The 22,463-nt window shown below is 46.9% G+C and overlaps 1 protein-coding gene across 1 annotated transcript in view; it reads right to left on the bottom strand.

Moving 5' to 3' along the window:
• Window positions 1-14,896, bottom strand: part of CAND1 (cullin associated and neddylation dissociated 1) — a 48,591-nt gene extending 33,695 nt beyond the window's left edge. The window contains exons 1-2 of the mRNA XM_077265218.1: window positions 14,534-14,896; window positions 48-191 (exon numbers count right to left, since the gene is read on the bottom strand). Of these exons, the coding sequence (XP_077121333.1) occupies window positions 48-191; window positions 14,534-14,601 (212 nt within the window). The 5' untranslated portion in view covers window positions 14,602-14,896. The remainder of the gene's footprint in view (window positions 1-47; window positions 192-14,533) is intronic.
• Window positions 14,897-22,463: the final 7,567 nt, after the last annotated feature.

Genomic DNA, 22,463 nt, shown 5'->3' with positions numbered 1-22,463 from the left:
GACGAGAAAGGTGGAAGGACAAGATTACATTGCTTGATGCAACTTACCATTTCACCGCTAGGTTTTGCACTTCACCATTCTTATCTTCCAAAAGCTTTAAAATCATCTTTACTACTTTACGCTCACTATCATCGTCTAGTTTAATGGAGTCCTTCTGCAGCTCAGTCATTAAGTCATTAGTTGCCATGAATCTAGAAAACAAAAATAGTATTTTAACACTGGATTATGACTATAGAACAAAGCATGCTTTGCGTTACAAAATAAATAAGAATCACTTCATACTTTACATTTATTGAATGTATGGCAAGCATGAATATTATGTCTATATATGGGAGAATTCACCAAATATAAAATGGCCACAATTGGATAAATGCAAAGCTATTCGTGGAGAATACCGTATGTTTTGTGTGGCGGTTTACCACATAGTAGAGGGATGGGGGAACACCAATGTATACCCACATAGATTCAGCATCTAGCAATTATAAAGGGAACCCGACATGATGATTTTGTACCTCAAGCTAATGGCATGTGCATACACGTTTTCCTGCTGATTAAGTCTGTACCTCAACTGTTGACATACTGTAAGTATAGCAGTTTCTGAGAGATCCAGAGTTGAAATTGTATGCAAGTAAGCTGCAAGGGTACGGACATGGTACATTGCGCTTGCAGCTTTAATGTACTCCCTCACTGTTCCCTGCTTCCTAGGCCTGAATGACATGTCAATGGGTGCAAGTCCCCTAAACAAGAAAGTGACCTGTCCGTCAGATACAGGAGAAGACAGCAGGTGGGGATTAGTGAAAGGCATAAAAGCTGCAATTGCACCTCATTTGCAAAGAATTTCAACACTGGATTTCTATTAAAAAAAAACCTGCAAAACAGACTTTTACAATAAAGGTACGGATTTTATCAGCATGAAAGATGAACATACATTAGTATGAGATACAAAACCCTCATGACGGGTTCTCTTTAAGCAGAAGTGTGTCAAGACAAGATGTTAAGTGAGTAACCTGCATTTCTCTTATTGAATCCCTTTGCTAGGCTGAAGCAAGAATATATGTAGTACACCTGCTTTCCTACTTTCTGAGCAGGCACAGGATTCCTCCTGATGTGAAGCTTGCTGTCACTTTGGAGCAGTTTCCTGTTGCCCAGACAGCCCATAAGTACTGTGCAAAGCGCCTATCAGATGTCTTCATAGTTCTCATCTCAACAAGCTTCCACCAACTAGTGACTCTACAATGCATTGGATTACTATTGACATCACATTTGGAGGGCTGAAAAAAAAGTATAACACTTATCCGAAGAACTGCAGGCTGCTGAAATTTGGCCAAGCAGTTTTGCGGGTGAAACAGTAAGTTGAAAACGGCATTGACTGCTGGTCACCGAAGTTTTCTGCCTACCCCAAATAGGGCAGTGGACCGGTCCCATAATAAACTGCCCTTACAGAGGTGATCCTAATATGGCAAAAGATCCGCTTTAAAAAAAAAGTATCAAAAAAGTTTGCCCCATGATTAGAATAATTGTAGAGAAAATATTCCAAAGCAGGAAGCCAACTAGGGCACTATCAAACTTACGGTTTTAGAAAGCACAATTTACCAAATAAAAACTCATTTGAGAGGAGGGTCGCATCAAGAGATAGGCAAGTATCCACACAAGAAAACAGCACAATGCAGCCACTTTACAGGACCCCATGAAGTTATCTTAAAACTGACCCATGCTACATGTGAACGACTTAATACAGCGCAGATGCGGAGGGTGCGACTAGTGCTCCAACTGCAGCAAAGAACGGCTCACTGATTACAAAGCAAAGCCCATTAGTTTAAAGGTGACCACAGAACTTAGGCTACTTTCACACTTCCATCTTTTTTCCTCCATCGCAATCCGTCGTTATGGCAAAAAAACGGATCCTGCAAATGTGCCCGCAGGATCCGTTTTTTTGCCATTGACTTTAACTAACGCCGGATGGACACACATCGCATCCGTTGTGCAACGGATGCGTAGTGTTTTTGCGGTCCGTCGTGACAAAAAACGTTCAATGTAACTTTTTTTGTCCGTCGGCTCCGCCATTTCCGACTGCGCATGCGCATCCGGAACTCCGCCCCCTCCTCCCCGGAACTCACAACGGGCACCGGATGCGTCGTAAAACTGCATCTGCTGCCCACGTTGTGCACAATGTCCGTCGGGCCGACGGTTTGCGACGGCCCCGTACCTACGGATGTGTGAGAGTAGCCTTAGCTGTCATCTGAACACTTGTTCAGCCAACAGCTACACGACTCTACGAAGAAGTTACAGGAAGTATTTTGTTACAATTACAACCAAATAGGGGCAAACTGCTATAGTTTAATTTTTCCATTTTGCCACTATTTGAAAGCATTCAAAGGGAGATTTTCAGAAAAAATAAACGTGCAATTTAATCAGTAAATATGTGTGGCCAATGTGCTGTCCCAGTTTCATTTTCTACTGAGGGTTAGGCTATGTGCACACGTAGGAAAAGAGGTGCAGAGTTTTCTGCATAAAATCGGCATCTCCTGGCAGAATCCGCAGCCGTGGATTTGCCACGGATTTAATGCGGATTTTGTGCGGTTTTTTGCGGAATTGATGCGGATTTTGTGCGGTTTTTGCCACTGTTCTGCACCCTCCATGTTAAAATGGCACAGAAACGCTGCAGGTCCGCACAAAAGTAGTGACATGCACTTCTTTGAAATCCGCAGCAATTCCGCACTGATTTTTCCGCACCATCTGCACAGCTTTTTTTTTCCTATTGAATAACATTATACTGTACATCACAGTGCAGATCTGCAGCGTTTGAGCGGAAAAATCAGCTGCGGATCTGCAGCAAATCCGCATCGTGTGCACATAGCCTTACAGAGGGGAGCAGTTGAATATGAGAGTGCCGTTTCACAGCTGAAAGGGTGCTCCGGGTAACAGAAGCAGTGACTTGGATGAGCAAGGAGGCAGAATCCAGAGGAATTGCGCTAATACAAAACACTTTTCACGTTAGTTTAAAGGAAGGCAGAGACCTCCAGTCCACACTGCAAGTCATGTATACAATGGGTAGTCAAGAGTAAAGGTCCCCAAACTTAGGCCATGGGCTAAATACACCAATATCAGTGGCCACTAGTCTATGAGGCCACCTAACTCTCCCTGACAGATTATGTTGGGGACATGAGGCTCAATCAGTTTGAATTTTAATGCCTAATCCTTTTGTTATTCAAGAAGTAAGTAGCTTTGCCAAAGCTGTCTGGAAGGACACCTCTACTCCCGTTTAACCCCTTCACCCCCGAGGGTGGTTTGCACGTTATGGACCGGGCCAATTTTTACAATTCTGACCACTGTCCCTTTATGAGGTTATAACTCTGGAACGCTTCAACGGATCCTGGTGATTCTGACATTGTTTTCTCGTGACATATTGTACTTCATGATAGTGGTAAAAATTCTGTGATAGTACCTGCGTTTATTTGTGAAAAAAACGGAAATTTGGCAAAAATTTTGAAAATTTCGCAATTTTCCAACTTTGAATTTTTATGCAATTAAATCACAGAGATATGTCACACAAAATACTTAATAAGTAACATTTCCCACATGTCTACTTTACATCAGCACAATTTTGGAACCAAAATTTTTTTTTGTTAGGGAGTTATAAGGGTTAAAAGTTGACCAGCAATTTCTCATTTTTACAACACCATTTTTTTTTAATGACCACATCTCATTTGAAGTCATTTTGAGGGGTCTATATGATAGAAAATACCCAAGTGTGACACCATTCTAAAAACTGCACCCCTCAAGGTGCTGAAAACCATATTCAAGAAGTTTATTAACCCTTCTGGTGCTTCACAGGAATTTTTGGAATGTTTAAATAAAAATGAACATTTAACTTTTTTTCACAAAAAATTTACATCATCTCCAATTTGTTTTATTTTACCAAGGGTAACAGGAGAAAATGGACCCCAAAAGTTGTTGTACAATTTGTCCTGAGTACGCCGATACCCCATATGTGGGGGTAAACCACTGTTTGGGCGCATGACAGAGCTCGGAAGCGAAGGAGCGCCATTTGACTTTTCAATGCAAAATTGACTGGAATTGAGATGGGACGCCATGTTGCGTTTGGGGAGCCCCTGATGTGCCTAAACATTGAACCCCCCCACAAGTGACACCATTTTGGAAAGTAGACCCCCTAAGGAACTTATCTATATGTGTTTTGAGCGCTTTGACCCACCAAGGGCTTCACAGAAGTTTATAATGCAGAGCCGTAAAAATAAAACAAAAATTTTTCCCACAAAAATTATTTTTTAGCCCCCAGTTTTGTATTTTCCCGAGGGTAACAGGAGAAATTGGACCCCAAAAGTTGTTGTCCAATTTGTCCTGAGTGCGCTGATACCCCATATGTGGGGGGGAACCACCGTTTGGACGCATGGAAGGGCTCGGAAGGGAAGGAGCGCCATTTGGAATGCAGACTTAGATGGAATGGTCTGCAGGCGTCACATTGCGTTTGCAGAGCCCCTAATGTACCTAAACAGTAGAAGCCCCGCACAAATGACCCCATTTTGGAAACTAGACCCCCCAAGGAACTTATCTAGATGTGTTGTAAGAACTTTGAACCCCCAAGTGTTTCAATACAGTTTATAACGCAGAGCCGTGAAAATAAAAAATCTTTTTTTTTTCCCCCACAAAAATTATTTTTTAGCCCCGTTTTGTATTTTTCCAGGGGTAACAGGAGAAATTGGACCCCAAAGGTTATTGTCCTATTTGTCCTGAGCACGCTGATACCCCATATGTTGGGGTAAACCCCTGTTTGGGCACACGGGAGAGCTCGGAAGGGAAGGAGCACTGTTTTACTTTTTCAACGCAGAATTGGCTGGAATTGAGATCGGACGCCATGTCGCGTTTGGAGAGCCCCTGATGTGCCGAAACAGTGGAAAACCCCCAATTATAACTGAAACCCTAATCCAAACACACCCCTAACCCTAATCCCAACAGTAACCCTAACCACACCTCTAACCTTGACACACCCCTAACCCTAATCCCAACCCTATTCCCAACCGTAAATGTAATCTAAACCCTAACCGTAACTTTAGCCCCAACCCTAACCCTAGCCCCAACCCTAACTGTAGCCTTAACCCTAGCCCCAACCCTTGCCCTAACCCTAATGGGAAAATGGAAATAAATACATTTTTTTTATTTTTCCCTAACTAAGGGGGTGATGAAGGGGGGTTTGATTTACTTTTATAGCGCGTTTTTTAGCGGATTTTTATGATTGCCAGCCGTCACACACTGAAAGACGCTTTTTATTGCAAAAAATATTTTTTGCGTTACCACATTTTGAGAGCTATACATTTTCCATATTTTGGTCCACAGAGTCATGTGAGGTCTTGTTTTTTGCGGGACGAGTTGACGTTTTTATTGGTAACATTTTTGGGCACGTCACATTTTTTGATCGCTTTTTATTCCGATTTTTGTGAGGCAGAATGACCAAAAACCAGCTATTCATGAATTCCTTTTGGGGGAGGCGTTTATACCGTTCTGCGTTTGGTAAAATTGATAAAGCAGTTTTATTCTTCGGGTCAGTACGATTACAGCGATACCTCATTTATATTATTTTTTAATGTTTTGGCGCTTTTATACGATAAAAACTATTTTATGGAAAAAATAATTATTTTTGCATCGCTTTATTCTCAAGACTATAACTTTTTTATTTTTTTGCTGATCATGCTGTATGGTGGCTCGTTATTTGCGGGACAAGATGACGCTTTCAGCGGTACCATGGTTATTTATATCTGTCTTTTTGATCGCGTGTTATTCCACTTTTTGTTCGGCGGTATGATAATAAAGCGTTGTTTTTTGCCTCGTTTTTTTTTTTCTTACGGTGTTTACTGAAGGGGTTAACTAGTGGGCAAGTTTTATAGGTCGGGTCGTTACGGACGCGGCGATACTAAATATGTGTACTTTTATTGTTTTTTATTATTATTTAGATAAAGAAATGTATTTATGGGAATAATATATATATTTTTTTTTCATTATTTTGGAATATTTTTTTTTTATTTTTTTTTACACATTTGGAAAAATTTTTTTTTACTTTTTTACTTTGCCCCAGGGGGGGACAATACAGATCGGTGATCTGCCAGTTTGCATAGCACTCTGACAGATCACCGATCTGAGAGAAGTGCAGGCTGCTTCACAGTGCCTGCTCTGAGCAGGCTTCTGTGAAGCCACCTCCCTCCCTGCAGGACCCGGATCCGCGGCCATCTTGGATCCGGGTCTGGAGCAGGCAGGGAGGGAGGCAAGACCCTCGCAGCAACGCGATCACATCGCGTTGCTGCGGGGGGCTCAGGGAAGCCCGCAGGGAGCCCTCTCCCTGCGCGATGCTTCCCTGCACCGCCGGCACATCGCGATCATGTTTGATCGCGGTGTGCCGGGGGTTAATGTGCCGGAAGCGGTCCGTGACCGCTCCTGGCACATAGTGCCGGATGTCAGCTGCGATAGGCAGCTGACACCCGGCCGCGATCGGCCGCGCTCCCCCCGTGAGCGCGGCCGATCGTGCTGGACGTACTATTCCGTCCTTGGGAAGTAGGGCCCACCCCACATGGACGGAATAGTACGTCTAATGACAGAAAGGGGTTAATAAGTGTGGACCCACTGCTCCATGTGCCAGGATTGCCCTACAGGGGTGTAACTAAGTGACTACTTGGTATTCACTAAAGCCTCTAGTGGTGAGGATACACTTAGCTGCAGGTAGTCACCAGGTACCACTCCAGGGAGGTACTCGGGTCATCAACAACTGACTGGAGGATCAGAGATATGGGTACAAGGAATATGAGGATGAAGGCAAATATGTGGTCAGACAATCCAGATTCAAGGCAAGCAACACAGGATCAGAGTGTAAAGTCGAGGTTAGGGGCGGAGAAGTCAGACAGGACAGCTATACAAGCCGGGTTGATAACATTAGAGATAGAACAAAAATATACCCAGAGGATCCAGACAAGCAACTGGGAACCAATAATCTGGCCAGGAATACTGGGAGAAGCTGTGCTGCCTAGGGATAGGCAAATACTGCAGCACAGAGCTGGGTTAAATTCCTGCAGGATCTGGCCGTGCCTCCCTATAGCTAGGTGGAGACTTTCTAGGAGCAGAGCTGGCAGTGAGCACAAGGCAGCTCAGGGAGATGGTCTGCCACTGGGGAAGCAGAACGATAAACAAAGTGAGTAGAGCAGCACTGCTAAACAAGGCCCGGTTCACACTCGCGTTTGGCTAGTCTGCGTATGGCTGCGTACATGTTGCATTCCCGTGCGGTCGACGGGCACGTCAAAACGCCGCATGCGAACGCATCAACATACAACGCATGTCCCTTCGTACCCAATGTTAAAGATAGGTACACAGGACGGAGCAGGACGCATGCGGAAGTAGGAGCAGCTTAAAGGGAACCTGTCACCTGAATTTGGTGGGACAGGTTTGCGGTCATATGGGCGGGGTTTTCGGGTGTTTGATTCACCCTTTCCTTACCCGCTGGCTGCATGCTGGCTGCAATATTTGATTGATGTTCATGTTGTGGATTGCCTTGCGCAGGCGTGTACTACGGAGGACACAGCATGAACATCAATCAAATATTGCGGCCAGCATGCAGCCAACGGGTAAGGAAAGGGTGAATCAAACACCTGAAAACCCCGCCCATATGACCGCAAACCTGTCCGGCCAAATTCAAGTGACAGGTTCCCTTTAAGGGAGGAAGTACACAGCCATACACAGACCAGCCAAACGCAAGTGTGAACTTAACCTAACACTGTGTATGGGGCCAGATAGCCATTAGTGATGAAAAAGCGAACATAGTATTAGAACACGCCGGAAATGCTCTATTAGAACTCTAGCATGCTCGGATAACACCTTATCAGAGCACGATCGCTCATCAATAATAGCTATCTATTGTGTATAAGACAGAGGAAGCTTTAAAGGGAACCTGTCAATAACCCCCCCCCCCCCCCCTCCAGGCGTTTGTAACTAAAAGAGCCACCTTGTGCTGCACTAATGCTGCATTCTGACAAGGTGGCTCTTATAGTTCAGGTCCCTGGCACAGCTGCAATAATCGTTTTTGAAGTTTTTCCCCCATACCTCGAAATCGCCAGGGGGGCAGGTCTTTCCCCCCTAATCCAGACTCCTCACAGCGTCACTCATGGCCTCTGCGCGCCAGGCGAAAGCCTCCTCTTCCTTCATTAGCGTCCCCGACGCCTGCGCTGTAAGTTCGAAGGGCAGCGCAACTGCGCATGCCCGAACAAAAAAAAAACAGCGCAGGCGCAGAAGGAAGAGGAGGCGGCGCCCAGCATGCAGAGGCCATGAGTGACGGCTGTGGTGCGTCTGGAATAGGAGGCATAAGACCTGCCCCTCTGGCGATTTAGAGGTATGAGGGACAAACTTCAAAATCGATTACTGCAGCAGTGCCAGGGACCCGAACTAAACGAGCCACCTTGTCAGAATGCAGCATTAGTGCAGCACAAGGTGGCTCTTTTAGTTACACACGCCTGGGGGGAAGAAACAGGTTCCCTTTAATGCCACATGACTCAACAATCGCAAAGTATGAAATATAACAGACTTGAGAAATTAATTGCACACATAAGATAGAGGACAAGTGAGACGCAATAGTAAAAAAAAATGCTTTTCTTTCTCTCTTTATCCAATCCATGAACACATTGTGAATGAAGATTTATTTCCATCAAGGAAAAAGTCAGGGTAAATAAGTAGCCATGCAATGTAATATCTTCCCAGCTAATTACATTGGTTCTGCCCCTTCAGCATCATTAGGGCACATTCCGATGAACAACCCTTGTACTAAGACAGGTAGTTTATATACATTAAAAAAAAAATGTCTTAATTATATCCAGCACGGAAAGTTAAAAGGAGATGTCCACTATCGGACAAGCCCAGCTTAAAGAATTCAGGATCTCGATTAAAATAAAAACATTGTATACTCCAGTAAACCTCCTCTAGTGGCACCACTGCAGAGTTCCTGGAGAGATGGGACTTGTGTTACCTGCTGATTGCAGCCAATGTGCGGCTGCTGTTTAGATACAACGCTTACCATTTCATCAGAGCAGACGTCCACCCTGACAGAATATTGATTATCAATAGCAAGCAGTGGACGTTCACTGGCTGCAACTACCATGAGACAAGTCACATCTTTTTATACGTGTATGTATGGTGTCATACAAAACCTCAACTCTTAGCACAAAAAAGCCCTTGCACAGCTATGGAGAAAGTGAATTATAGTTAAGGCTCTTGGAAGAAGGAGGGGTGGGAAATATCACAAATGAGAAATGGCGACTTCCTTAAATGGGTTGTCCGAAGGCCAATGTCATTTTCCGTCTAAATCTTTATCTGTTTAGTGCCCTAATCTAAGACATTTTCTAATATACTTGCATAACAAATTCCCTGCCGTTTCCCAACTGCTATTCTATTTTTTTTTTCCACCTACTGTGAGAATTCCAGTACATGCTGGGATACTCAAGTGAAGCATCATCAGTGACACTTGTTTCAGGGACTGGACTAGTCTCTGTGCACAATGACAGCGCACTCTCTGCTGTCGGCTCACATACAGCAGTAATGACCTGGCAACAGAGTGCTGTTTCAGAATACATGGTATGTAGACACCAGCGCAGCCCCTGCAAGTGACCTCACTGGTCTTTGCACACTGGGTATTCTTGCGACCCACTTTGTTCCCGGCTTATTATTGCCAGCTTAGATCAGCAGTAGAGTGCACCATCATTGTATACATCGCATAATGACTAGCCCAGCCCCTAAAACAAGCGCCACTGATGATGTTTCATTTCAGGGACCGGGCAGAGGCTGCACCCGATGACACTACGTTGGAGTATCCCAAAGCGTTATCAAGAAGCATTTGAATAAAATAGAAAAACAGATCATGTAGTTAGGGAAGGACAGGGAAATTGTTATGCAAGTATATTAGAAAACAGTTTAGATTATAGCATCAAGCAGATATGGATTTAGGTGAGCAATGACTTTGGACTTCAAACCACCCTTTTAAAGGAGTTAATGTTAATTATGAATGAAGTTTCTGTCCCCCAAACACCAATATTGAAAATGGGGGCTATAAAATGTCCCAATGAAATGTAGCTTCAGGCACACATCTGCTCCACTCATTCTCCAGTACAGACAGCCAGGTAGAGTCCTCAGCTTGGGGAGCCAACAGGAGGCTAGCTGCTCTCCCACATCACCTAAATAACCAAGGATTGTACTACTGGATAATCTCCATACTTCACAGTATAAAGTAACAGAACCAATGTAAGAACGCTGGTGAAGCCACCGCAGGAAAATGAGCGCCGGTGTTTTCCTGATGCAGGTTGGCCTGGGAAAGCCCAGCAGATGAGCCAGCATCTATACACCGCTGTGTGCACATAGTCTAAAAGTATAGTATGTTGTATTAATTCAAATGAATATTGTTAGAGCATTCATTTAAACTGGAGCATTTTTCTTTAATTTTTAAGCAATTACCTTGACTGTGATGATAATAATAATTTTATTTATATAGCGCCAACATATTCCGCAGCGCTTTACAACTTATAGAGGGGACTTGTACAGACAATAGACATTACAGCATAACAGAAATCACAGTTCAAAACAGATACCAGGAGGAATGAGGGCCCTGCTCGCAAGCTTACAAACTATGAGGAAAAGGGGAGACACGAGAGGTGGATGGTAACAACTGCTTTAGTTATTTGGACCAGCCATAGTGTAAGGCTCGGGTGTTCATGTAAAGCTGCATGAATCAGTTAACAGCCTAAGTATGTAGCAGTACAGACACAGAGGGCTATTAACTGCATAAAGTGTATGAGAACATGATGCGAGGAACCTGGTTTTTTTTTTTTTTTTGGTTTTTTTTTGTTTTTTTTTTAATTAGGCCACACAGGGATAGTTAGGTTAAAGGGAACCTGTCACCACGTTTTTGGAAGATGGGATAAAAATAGCGTTAAATAGGGGCAGAGGTGGGCATTACATTAGTGTGTGTGTTATGCGTTTATTACCCACCTAAGTTGCCGAAATAACTTTGCAAAGTCTCCGTTTTCGCCTGTCAATCAGGCTGGTCAGGTCACATGGGCGTGGTGTCTTCACCCAGATTTGGCGTAGTTTTCCGTTGGTGGCGTAGTGGTGTGCGCATGCCCAAAGTCCGGAATCCTCTTCCAGGGGGATTTAAAATAGCGCGGTGTTCGTTATTGCATTGGTGATCGGTGGGCGCGGCCATCTTCCTTTGGCCGCGCGTGCGCAGAAGCGGCGCTCTGCTGGCCGCGGCTTCAGGAAAATGGCCGCGGGATGCCGCGCGTGCGCAGATGGATATCGCGGCGGCCATTTTCCTGAAGCCGCGGCCAGCAGAGCGCCGCTTCTGCGCACGCGCGGCCAAAGGAAGATGGCCGCGCCCACCGATCACCAATGCAATAACGAACACCGCGCTATTTTAAATCCCCTGGAAGAGGATTCCGGACTTTGGGCATGCGCACACCACTACGCCACCAACGGAAAACTACGCCAAATCTGGGGGAAGACAACGCCCATGCGACCTGACCAGCCTGATTGACAGGCGAAAACGGAGACTTTGCAAAGTTATTTCGGCAACTTAGGTGGGTAATAAACGCATAACACACACACTAATGTAACGCCCACCTCTGCCCCTATTTAACGCTATTTTTATCCCATCTTCCAAAAACGTGGTGACAGGTTCCCTTTAATGCGTTGAGGCGGTAGGCCAGTCTGAACAAATGCACTTTTAGGGCACGCTTAAAACTGTGGGGATTGGGGATTAATCGTATTAACCTAGGTAGTGCATTCCAAAGAATCGGCGCAGCACGTGTAAAGTCTTGGAGACGGGAATGGGAGGTTCTGATTATTGAGGATGCTAACCTGAGGTCATTAGCGGAGGGCACGGGTAGGGTGGTAGACTGAGACCAGAGAGGAGATGTAGGGTGGTGCTGAGCCATGGAGTGCTTTGTGGATGAGGGTAGTAGTTTTGTACTGGATTCTGGAGTGGATGGGTAGCCAGTGTAATGACTGGCACAAGGTAGAGGCATCGGTGTAACGGTTGGTGAGGAATATGATCCTGGCTGCAGCATTCAGGACAGATTGGAGCGGGGAGAGTTTGGTAAGAGGGAAGCCGATTAGTAGAGAGTTACAATAGTCCAGACGGGAATGAATAAGAGAAACAGTAAGAGTTTTTGCAGAGTCGAAAGTAAGAAACGGGAGAATTCAATAAATATTTTTGAGATGCAGATAAGAAGAGCGAGCCAGTGATCGGATGTGGGGGGTGAATGAAAGCTCGGAATCAAGGATAACCCCAAGGCAGCGGGCATGTTGCTTTGGAGTAATGGTGGAACCGCACACGGAGATGGCACTGTCAGGCAAAGGTAGGTTAGTAGAGGGAGAGAACACGAGGAGTTCAGTTTTTGACAGGTTCAGTTTCAGATAGAGGGAGGACATGATGTTAGAGACAGCGGTAAGACAATCACTGGTGTTTTCTAAAAAGGTCGGCGTGATAACAGGAGAAGAGGTGTATAATTGGGTGTCGTCAGCATAGAGATGGTACTGGAAACCAAATCTACTGATTATTTGTCCATTAATAATAAAGGAGAAAACTAGGAGCATGCAAATATATTTAGTTAAAACAAGGCTTTATTAGTAAGTATATAATTGAAACGCTTAATAGCACAGTACAAAAAACATACAAAGCACACATGAGTACATAAATTAAGCAAGGATGTGTTTTAAAAATGAAAGTGGATAAACCCCCGGTGTACACATGCCAGTGAGCCTAATTGTGCATAGCTATGCTACACACAGGCAGCTGCTGCAGACACCCATATTAGTATGATGGTGAGGCAAATGCCAAGTGGCATAAAAGTGAGACACTAGAGTGGCGTTCTGTGGACCCTAACCGGTGTATCCTGCCTAGTGTCTCTGACGGGTAAGCGCTGCCACTCTAGTGTCTCACTTTTATGCCACTTGGCATTTGCCTCACCATCATACTAATATGGGTGTCTGCAGCAGCTGCCTGTGTGTAGCATAGCTATGCACAATTAGGCTCACTGGCATGTGTACACCGGGGGTTTATCCACTTTCTTTTTTAAAACACATCCTTGCTTAATTTATGTACTCATGTGTGCTTTGTATGTTTTTTGTACTGTGCTATTAAGCGTTTCAATTATATACTTACTAATAAAGCCTTGTTTTAACTAAATATATTTGCATGCTCCTAGTTTTCTCCTTTATTATTAATTGCTATGGAGTTGTTTTCTCTTCTCGGTGGGGGGTTGGTTTGCACTATTTAGTGCTTAGTCTCTCTCTCTCTCCCCCCCCCCCCCCCCCCGTCTGTATCTAATATGCTGCCTGATTTTGTTATCATGATTATTTGTCCAATAGGGGCAGTATACAAAGAGAAGAGGAGGGGGCCTAGGACTGATCCTTGAGGAACCCCAACAGTGTGACTGTGATAACATTAAATATTATTGGTTATTAATATATCTAGTTTAGCCCAATAACCCTTTAAGACATGAAATTCTAGGCAGCTAAATAACCGCTGTCCTGCTGCTACTAGAGCTGAGCAAAAAGTCACAGGACCCCGATCCAGCTGATACGTTGGTAGTTCATGGTAGCTGGACCTCATCCTACCTGGGGCATCCCTGGCACCTATTCTGATCTGCAGGCCCCCCAAGAAATCACAACCTCTAATCAAAAGAGGTGTCTGGGATGTGGGCAGGTAGGATGGGGTCCACGGGACTGTCCCAGCGGGGCATGGACCAGGTCCATTCTGCTCACCTCTAGCAGCAACCAAGCCAACCTCACAGTTACTACATAATCATGTAGCTAAAGGTACACAGGGTCTCACACGGGCCGTCTCGCTGCGCGCCAAGTCTCCCACGGGCCGACTCGCTGCGCGCCAAGTCTCACACGGGCCGACTCGCTGCGCGCAAAGTCTCCCACGGGCCGTCTCGCTGCGCGCCAAGTCTCACACGGGCCGACTCGCTGCGCGCCAAGTCTCACACGGGGCATCTTATTACCCGAGAAGTCTTATACGGGTCGTCTTAGTATGATAATGTGTGCAAAACTGTGAAGCGCTGCGGAATATGTTAGCGCTATATAAAATAAAGATTATTATTATACCACAAGTCTTATACGGGACGTCCCAGGTGCCTACAGGATGGACCGGGTGATCTTTCCCCTACAAGAGCCCCGTGGCACCGGCTGTGGGTGCAGCCCCGGTACAGCGGGCAGGCTGGAGGTGCATGCTGGCGGATGAGGCGGGACAGGCAGCTGACAGCCATGTCTGCTCCATTCCCATCTGCAGTGACTCCCGGAATAGAGGGGTCCCACCACGTCCCCCACCTCCAGGCACAGGCGGCAGCACATGGTGCCCACCAGGCCGCTCACCCCGGGCCCTGCCAGTCGCAGCCGCCGCCGAGCGCCCACCAGTGACAGCCAGGCCGCCCCCGTCCCCCGCACACGGCGCTACGGCCCAGGTGACACGGCTCGGCTCCGTGCGGCCTCTCACCTGAAGTCCTTGTCGCTGGACGTCATTTTCTCCAGCAGGTTGGAGATGTGGTATGAGGCGCTCGCCATGTTGCCGCTGCGGTTGCCTCCGGAGATATCGCTGCTGAATCCTCCCCTGCCGGGGCCCCGTGTGTGCAATCCCCCGGTCCAGCCGCAGACGAGGCTCCTTACAGCGGCAGCAGTCGAGGAGAGGGACGGGCGCGTCCACGATGCTGTATCCGCAGGCCGCCTGCCCCGTGTACGTGAGCGTCCCCGGCTGTCCCCGCCCAGTCCGCTCCCACAAAGCCTGTGTCTGGCCGCCTGATTACAGCGAAGCCTCCAGGGAAGGGAGGAAAGGCACAGCGACCCCTCCGTGTCACTCACAGCCCCGCAGCTGAGGCGGGGCTCTGTGGAGGGTGAGGCGGGGCTCTGTGGAGGGTGAGGCGGGGCTCTGTGGAGGGGGCAGGGCTCTCTGGAGGGGGCAGGGCTCTCTGGAGGGGGCGGGGCCCAGGCTTCACACATACATGGAAAGCCGGCTCTGGCGCGATCTGTGAGCCAAAGGCTCTGATTGGCTGAGCGATCTGTCAGTCTAGATGATTGACAAGTCGTCCTGAAATGCCTGCGTGTGGGTGACTCGCTGCTCCCAGCCTGGCCGCGCATTGTGGCCGGGTCCGTGCGGCCTAGGACAAGAACGTTTCAGAAAAAAACATGGTTTAGTACCCGCCGGGGACGGAGCCGCACAGGAGACAATACGGACAGGAGGGTCTCCCGCAGCTTCTCCCGGCCGCTGGCCTGGAGTGACGGGTCTTGTGTGCGTTTATAAGGAAAGTCCTGGCAAAAACTGCAGGTGGCGGCGTAGAAGTGTCCTGTGCATCTCGGCTCCCGGCGGCTGCAGTGTTTGCGTCACACATTGATGAATTCATACAGCCGGGGTCTGGTAGATGCAGCCAGTGAGTCGCGGTCAGGTTCCCTTTAAAGGGAACCTGTCACCCCGTTTTTTCAGTATGGGATAAAAATACCATTAAATAGGGCCTGAGCTGTGCATTACAATAGTGTATTTTGTGGACCCTGATTCCCCACCTATGCTGCCGAAATACCTTACCAAAGTCGCCGTTTTCGCCTGTCAATCAGGCTGGTCTGGTCAAATGGGCGTGGTGAAATCGCTTCTTCTCCCCCAGATCTTGCTTATCTTTCCGTTGGTGGCGTAGTGGTTTGCGCATGCCCAACAGCAGAATGCACTGCACAGCTGAAGAAAAAGAGCACGATCTGCGCTATTCACCGCTTTATCGCTGGCGGCAGCCATCTTCCTGAGGCCGCGCGTGAGCAGATGGAGTGCTCTGCTGCCCGGGGCTTCAGGAAAATGGTCGCCGCGATCTCCATCTGCGCACGCGCGGCATCCCGCTGCCATTTTCCTGAAGCCCCGGGCAGCAGAGCACTCCATCTGCGCACGCGTGGCCTCAGAAAGATGGCCGCCGCCAGCGATAAAGCGGTGAATAGCGCAGATCGTGCTCTTTTTCTTCAGCTGTGCAGTGCATTCCGCTGTTGGGCATGCGCAAACCACTATGCCACCAACGGAAAGATAAGCAAGATCTGGGGGAGAAGAAGCGATTTCACCACGCCCATTTGACCAGACCAGCCTGATTGACAGGCAAAAACGGCGACTTTGGTAAGGTATTTCGGCAGCATAGGTGGGGAATCAGGGTACACAAAATACACTATTGTAATGCACAGCTCAGGCCCTATTTAATGGTATTTTTATCCCATACTGAAAAAACGGGGTGACCGGTTCCCTTTAAAATTATGATTATGGTTTTTAAATGTGTAAAGAAAATAAACGTGTGTGATTGTTGGGTAACTTGTCCCGAAAAAAAATACAAAATCAAGTTGGCAACCTTGAAGAAGGGAAAAATGAAAGGGTGGGAAGGTTATGGAACTGAGAGTGGAAGAGTGACAGGAGGTCTGTAAGAAGCTGAGCAGGGATGTCGGCTGCTAAAGAGTGACAGGAGGTCTGTACAAAGCTGAGCAGGGATGTCGGCTGCTGAAGAGTGATAGGGAAGTCTGTACAAAGCTGAGCAGGGATGTCGGCTGCTGAAGAGTGATAGGGAAGTCTGTACAAAGCTGAGCAGGGATGTCGGTTGCTGAAGAGTGACAGGGAAGTCTGTACAAAGCTGAGCAGGGATGTCGGCTGCTAAAGAGTGACAGGAGGTCTGTACAAAGCTGAGCAGGGATGTCTTCTGCTGAAGAGTGATAGGGAGGTCTGTAAGAAGCTGAGCAGGGATGTCGGCTGCTGAAGAGTGATAGGGAAGTCTGTACAAAGCTGAGCAGGGATGTCGGCTGCTGAAGAGTGATAGGGAAGTCTGTACAAAGCTGAGCAGGGATGTCGGTTGCTGAAGAGTGACAGGGAAGTCTGTACAAAGCTGAGCAGGGATGTCGGCTGCTAAAGAGTGACAGGAGGTCTGTACAAAGCTGAGCAGGGATGTCTTCTGCTGAAGAGTGATAGGGAGGTCTGTAAGAAGCTGAGCAGGGATGTCGGCTGCTAAAGAGTGACAGGGAGGTCTCTACAAAGCTGAGCAGGGATGTCAGTTGCTGAAGAGTGACAGGAGGTCTGTACAAAGCTGAGCAGGGATGTCCGCTGCTAAAGAGTGACAGGAGGTCTGTACAAAGCTGAGCAGGGATGTCTGTTGCTGAAGAGTGATAGAGAGGCCTGTACAAAGCTGAGCAGGGATGTCGGCTGCTAAAGAGACCGTGACTTCTTGCGAGATTTCGCAATGTATTACTAGGAACGCTAACTGCCGGGAGCATCGGTTACGCTACGTGGGACGCCGGTAGGTGAGAATACTGCGATTTTTTTATTTTTTTTAAAATTACTTTTCACATTCATTATATCTTGTTACTATTGATGCTGCATAGGCAGCATCAATACTAAAAAGAGAAAGAGAGTGAACGAGAGAGAATTTCCCTGATGGGAAATTCTTCCACGCATGCTCAGTTTCAAAAGACGGGACCCGTCGCTGGATTCCTGCTTTTCACAGTCAACTACGGATCCTGCGCCCATAGGCTTCCATTGTAGCCAGTGACGGGCAGCGCAGGATGCGTCGCTGACCGATTTTCCGACGTGCAGAAAAAACGTTCCTCTGAACATTTTCTCTGCCCGACGGACCGTTTTTTACGCAGGATCCAGTGCACGACGGATGAAACGGATGGCCATCCGTCACTAATACAAGTCTATGAGAAAATGCAGGATCCTGCATTCTCAAAAATCGACGGATTGTGATGGGAGCTGAAAGACGGAAGTGTGAAAGAGGCCTTAGGCTTCTTTCACACTTGCATCGGTACGGGTTCGTCGCTAAGCGTCGGCGCGACGTACCAACGCACCTTGTGAAAATTTGGCATGACGTGGGCAGTGGATGCAGTTTTTCAACGCATCCGCTGCCTATTCTAAAGTCCAGGGAGGGAGGGCGGAGTTCCGGCCGCGCATGTGCGGTAGGAAATGGCGGACCCGACGTACAAAAAAATGTCCCCTTGAACGTTTTTTCATGCCGACGGTCCGCCAAAACACGACGCATCCAGTGTACGACGGATGCGACGTATGGCCATACGTCGCGATCCGTCGTCCATACAAGTCTATGGGCAAAAAACGCATTTTGCGGGCACATTTGCAGGATGCGTTTTTTCCCCAAAATGACACATTGCGACGGATTCCAAACGACGCAAGTGTGAAAGAAGCCTTAGGGTATGTGTCCACTTTCAGGATGGCCGGCGGTTTGGACGGAGCGGCAAACTTGCTCCGCCCAAAGCTCCGCCCCTTTCTGGAGACGCGATGATGCCGGATGTGTTCATTGCACACATCCGGCATCATCGCACCCCACACATAGGGCCCTGTGATTTACCTTGCGGCGGCGCAGCGTCACGCTGCGATCTAAAAAGACGCGCCGCATGTCCGTAATCGCAGGGCCGCCGGGTGCGTGTTACCACGCATAGTGGACACGGGATTTCATAAAATCCCCTCCACTATGCTGTAACATCTGGACGCTGCGGATTGAACGCTGCAGCTCCACGCAACGTTCAATCCGCTGCTATTCCGGATGTAAAACGGCACGTGGACACATACCCTAAGGAATAAGGCTGCCGTCACACTAGCAGTATTTGGTCAGTATTTTACATCAGTATTTGTAAGCCAAAACCAGGAGTGAGTGATAAATGCAGAAGTGGGGATATGTTTCTATTATACTTTTCCTCTATTTGTTCCACTCCTGGTTTTGGCTTACAAATACTGATGTAAAATACTGACCAAATACTGCTAGTGTGATGGCAGCCTAAGGAGGGTGGCTTATGGTAATGTTCTCAAATCCATGGGCATGCTGTTCTTCAGTCCTGAAGGGTTCAGGGGATTCATCCTTGTGGGCAGGTAGAAACTACATTGATATAAAAACTACTTGAAAAATGTAATCGACACCACAAAGTAGCTATTAATAAATGATATTTTATTGGAGACACAAACAATTAAACAAACATGATAACAAAAAAACACAAGACTAAAGGACATGTTATAAAATAACAAATATAAGCAACTAAAAAGAGGAGGCAGAGCAGCATACACAGCAATGATGGTTAATGATAAGTTTAATAATATTTATACACACACACACACACACACACAGACCAAAAGTTTGGACACACCTCATTTAAAGATTTTTCTGTATTTTCATGACTATGAAAATTGTACATTCTCACTGAAGGCATCAAAACTATGAATTAACACATGTGGAGATATATACTTAACAAAAAAGTGTGAAACAACTGAAATTATGGGCCAACAAGTGCTAAGCATCTCTGGGAACTCCTTCAAGATTGTTGGTAGACCATTCCCGGTGACTACTTCTTGAAGCTCATCAAGAGAATGCCAAGAGTGTGCAAGAAAAATATTTAGAATTGAGAGTCCTCAGTGGTTGATACCTTTTAATGGCTAACTGAAAAGATGGTAACAAATTGCAAGCTTTCGAGACTACATACGTCTCTTCATCAGGCAAAGACTAAAACAAATTCTGAAGAATCACATATTTATTCACAACATAGTATAGAAAAAAAAAAAAAAGGGAGAGGGGAAAAAACCATGGATAAGCCAGGTGACATGAAGCAGAATTACCATGGGTGATAAACAGATACGTCCATAAATATTGGGCCAATTCTTAGATAAGGAATGTTTTGTTGTCCTGTGATTAGGGTCTGGTTCTGTTGTGATGACCCCACATGGTCTGATGGGCAAGTTCATTAGTTGATGTGAAAAGACATAAATCCGTGTGATACATTCATTCCTGCATTTAGAGTGTCAAAGGTCGTCATCAGTTTATATTCCCAGACTCTCCTGTCTTTCTGCGATTTGAAGTTACCCTTTAATACAAGTAATTTCATGTCCATTGTTATGATTTTCCCAATGGCAGGGAAATCAAAATAACAACGGACTAGCTCTCGGGTGATGGGAACTAAAGTGACCGTGACCTGAACCTGACACGACACTGGAAGTAGCCGGGGAGTGTTTCCTACGATGCCCTAGACACCACGCGCCAGCCGGAGATCTAACTACCCCTATCAGAGGAATCTACAGGCCTGCCTTACCTCCAGAGATGAACCCCAAAAGGAGATAGCAGCCCCCCACAGATATTGACGGTGAGTCAAGAGGAAAAGACATACGTAGGATGAACAGCAGATTTAGCACAGTGAGGTCCGCTTACTAGATAGCAGAAGTACAGGAAAGAGTCACTTCACGGTCAACTTCAAAACACTACTCAAAAACACCATCCTGAAACTACTTTAAAACTCCAGTGACAACTCATGCCACTGGAGTGGCAATTTCAGTCCACGAGAGCTTCCAGCTACAGAGAGTCACATTGCAAATAGCTGGACAAAAATAGCATAAACTAGAAACAAAATTCAACTTAGCTGAACAGGATCTTGAGGCAGGAGAATGCAACAGAATGCTACTGATACATTGTTGGCCGGCATCAGACCAGCAGCCAAGCAGCCTTAAATAGGAAACTCCCCTAATGGGTGTCAACAGGTGATCAAGGATAGAAGAAGGCAAATAAGTGGCACTACCATAAAACACCACCGGGGGAGCCCACAAACAGAATTCACAACAGTACCCCCCCCTTAAGGAGGGGGCACCGAACCCTCACCAGAACCACCAGGGCGATCTGGATGAGCACTATGAAATGCACGAACCAAATCAGGAGCATGAACATCAGATGCTGTCACCCAAGAATTATCCTCCTGACCATAGCCTTTCCACTTAACCAGATACTGAAGTTTCCGTCTGGAAACACGGGAGTCCAAGATCTTTTCCACCACATACTCCAACTCACCCTCAACCAGCACAGGAGCAGGAGGATCAGCAGACGGAACAACCGGCACCTCATACCTCCGCAACAATGACCGATGAAAAACATTATGAATAGTAAAAGATGCTGGGAGGTCCAAACGAAAGGACACAGGATTGAGAACCTCCAGAATCCTATAAGGGCCGATAAACCGAGGCTTAAACTTAGGAGACGAGACCTTCATAGGAACAAATCGAGAAGACAACCAAACCAGGTCCCCAACACAAAGACGAGGACCGACACGCCGATGACGATTAGTGAACTGTTGAGTCTTCTCCTGGGACAACTTCAGATTGTCCACAACCTGTCCCCAAATCTGATGCATTCTATCAACCACAGCATCTACTCCAGGACAATCCGAAGACTCCAATTGACCGGACGAAAAGCGAGGGTGAAACCCTGAATTACAAAAAAATGGAGAAACCAAAGTGGCAGAACTGGCCCGATTGTTAAGGGCAAACTCTGCCAATGGCAAAAAATCAAGCCAATCATCCTGATCAGCGGACACAAAACACCTCAAGTAAGTCTCCAAGGTCTGATTAGTACGCTCAGTCTGGCCATTAGTCTGAGGATGGAATGCAGACGAAAAAGACAAGTCGATGCCCATCCTGGCACAGAACGCCCGCCAAAATCTAGACACAAACTGAGTACCCCTGTCAGACACTATATTCTCAGGAATACCATGCAAACGCACAACATTCTGAAAAAATAGAGGGACCAGCTCAGAGGAGGAGGGCAATTTGGGCAAAGGTACCAAGTGAACCATCTTGGAAAAACGGTCACACACCACCCAGATGACGGACATCCTACGAGAAACAGGAAGGTCAGAAATAAAGTCCATAGAGATGTGCGTCCAAGGCCTCTTAGGAATAGGCAAGGGCAACAACAACCCGCTGGCCCGGGAACAGCAGGGCTTAGCCCGAGCACAAACATCACAAGACTGCACAAAAATACGTACATCTCGAGACAAGGAAGGCCACCAGAAGGACCTAGACACCAGATCCCTGGTGCCAAAAATTCCAGGATGACCTGCCAACGCGGAAGAGTGAACCTCCGAAATAACTCTACTGGTCCAGTCATCAGGGACAAACAGTCTACCAGGCGGACAGCGATCAGGCCTATCCACCTGAAACTCCTGCAAAGAGCGCCGCAGGTCTGGGGAGACAGCTGACAATATCACCCCATCCTTCAGGATGCCAGTAGGTTCGGAATCACCAGGCGAGTCAGGCTCAAAACTCCTAGAGAGGGCATCCGCCCTCACATTCTTAGACCCAGGCAGATATGAAACCACAAAGTTAAATCGAGAGAAAAACAACGACCAGCGCGCCTGTCTAGGATTCAGACGCCTGGCTGACTCAAGATAAATTAGATTTTTGTGGTCAGTCAAGACCACCACCTGGTGTCTAGCACCCTCAAGCCAATGACGCCACTCCTCAAATGCCCACTTCATGGCCAAGAGCTCCCGATTTCCAACATCATAATTTCGCTCAGCGGGCGAAAACTTTCGAGAGAAAAACGCACATGGTCTCATCACTGAGCAGTCAGGACCTTTCTGCGACAAAACTGCACCTGCTC

This window comes from Ranitomeya variabilis, chromosome 5, assembly GCF_051348905.1.
Source record: "Ranitomeya variabilis isolate aRanVar5 chromosome 5, aRanVar5.hap1, whole genome shotgun sequence".
NCBI classification, from domain to species: Eukaryota; Metazoa; Chordata; class Amphibia; order Anura; family Dendrobatidae; genus Ranitomeya; species Ranitomeya variabilis.
The sequence above is the reverse complement of the archived record's forward strand: the minus strand, read 5'-3'. Positions and strand labels throughout refer to the sequence as shown.